Raw genomic sequence first — 1,542 nt, 5'->3', positions numbered from 1 at the left:
TGCAGCACATTTCTGTATTTGGTTGTGTTGAGAGTATTTGCAGCGTGCTTCTGTATTTGGTTGTGTTACGAGTATTTGCAGCACGTTTCTGTATTTGGTTGTGTTGAGAGTATTTGCAGCGTGCTTCTGTATTTGGTTGTATTGTGCGTATTTGCAGCGCGTTTCTGTATTTGTTTGTGTTACAAGTATTTGCAGTGCATTTCTGTATTTGGTTGTGTTGTGCGCATTTGCAGCACGTTTCTGTATTTGGTTGTCTTGTGAGTATTTGCAGCATGTTTCTGTATTTGGTCGTGTTGTGTGTATTTGCAGCGTGTTTCTGTATTTGGTTGTGTTATGAGCAATATGTTATTAAATACATAAAAAATTTAATAAAAAACTGGCCTACCAAATGTTGACGTCCTTTAATCCAGCAATCCGGTGCTGCATTGATGGGGCTTTGATGGGGGTCTGAGAGAACAGATCGGTGGATTGAGGTTCTAGGGAGCGTTTGTGAGCCTGAGTCTAGGCTTGTGGATGGGATGTTGGCAGTGGTAGGTGGAGCCCATATGGCCCGGTCCTGGGTGAGGATCGTGCAGATAGCCTCCTGCTTCAGCTGGCTAAAGTGAGTGGAGCAGACGCCACAGCGTCCGTCCACGTTGCCCCAGGCTTCTACAGTACTAGCAGGTGGTTTCATGTTCTCATAAAGATGAATGAAAACTTTGGGATCCTGAGGCACAGAAAAAGAGATGTTGTTGGTGACAGTTAACTCATCAGAACATATCAGAAACTGTATTTATAATCACATATATTTATACTTAAAGAAAATTTGAAATATATTAATATTTTAACATGATTTTAAAACCACAAACCCCTTTGGTGGCATGATAAATAATCCCCACTTTTATTGCCATCATTAATATTTTGATTCAGTTTTGATTTTTATATTTTCCATTTCATTTTAATATCAGTCAATAATCAAGTTTTGTTGTGTTTTTGTAATTGATGTGTATATATATATATATATATATATATATATATATATTGGGGGGCTTATTTGGCATGGAAATAATGACAATAATAATGACATTGTAGTGGTCCTAAAAAAATAAAATTTTTATTTTAGGCAACATATAATTTATATAATTCTGCTGGTGAAGACCTAGAAATGTATAGCAAAACAAAACAAAACAATAAAGGTACTAGTAAATTCTATCTTTTGCACAGTATTTAATGATATTATGCAATAAATAATTAAAACCTGAAAAAAAACAATAAACCAATAAATAATTAAAACCAGAAAACAAATGATTATTAATCATTTACAGGGCTGGTGTTTTTAGAGCAAACATAAAGGAAAACTACCATGTCCGTTATGCCAAAATGTCCAATATCAGTCAGTTACTCGACTGGTGCATATATACAGTGGTGTGAAAAAGTGTTGGCCCCCTTCCTGATTTCTTATTTTTTTGCATGTTTGTCACACTTTAATGTTTCAGATCATCAAACAAATTTAAATATTAGTAAAAGATAACACAAGTGAACACATCTGTAATGAATCATCCA

The 1,542-nt window shown here is 35.0% G+C and overlaps 1 protein-coding gene across 1 annotated transcript in view; it reads right to left on the bottom strand.

Annotated features, from left to right (window-relative positions):
* LOC107719102 (kinesin-like protein KIF26B) overlaps positions 1 to 1,542 on the bottom strand; it is a 23,852-nt gene that overhangs the window by 19,830 nt on the left and 2,480 nt on the right. Inside the window, exon 3 of the mRNA XM_016526438.1 lies at positions 386 to 706. Coding sequence (XP_016381924.1) covers positions 386 to 706 — 321 coding nt within the window. The remainder of the gene's footprint in view (positions 1 to 385; positions 707 to 1,542) is intronic.

The sequence above is a fragment of the Sinocyclocheilus rhinocerous genome, unplaced genomic scaffold (assembly GCF_001515625.1).
Source record: "Sinocyclocheilus rhinocerous isolate Xijiao unplaced genomic scaffold, SAMN03320098_v1.1 scaffold3470, whole genome shotgun sequence".
NCBI lineage: Eukaryota > Metazoa > Chordata > Actinopteri > Cypriniformes > Cyprinidae > Sinocyclocheilus > Sinocyclocheilus rhinocerous.
Note: the sequence above shows the minus strand (reverse complement) of the source record. Positions and strands in the feature narration are given on the sequence as shown.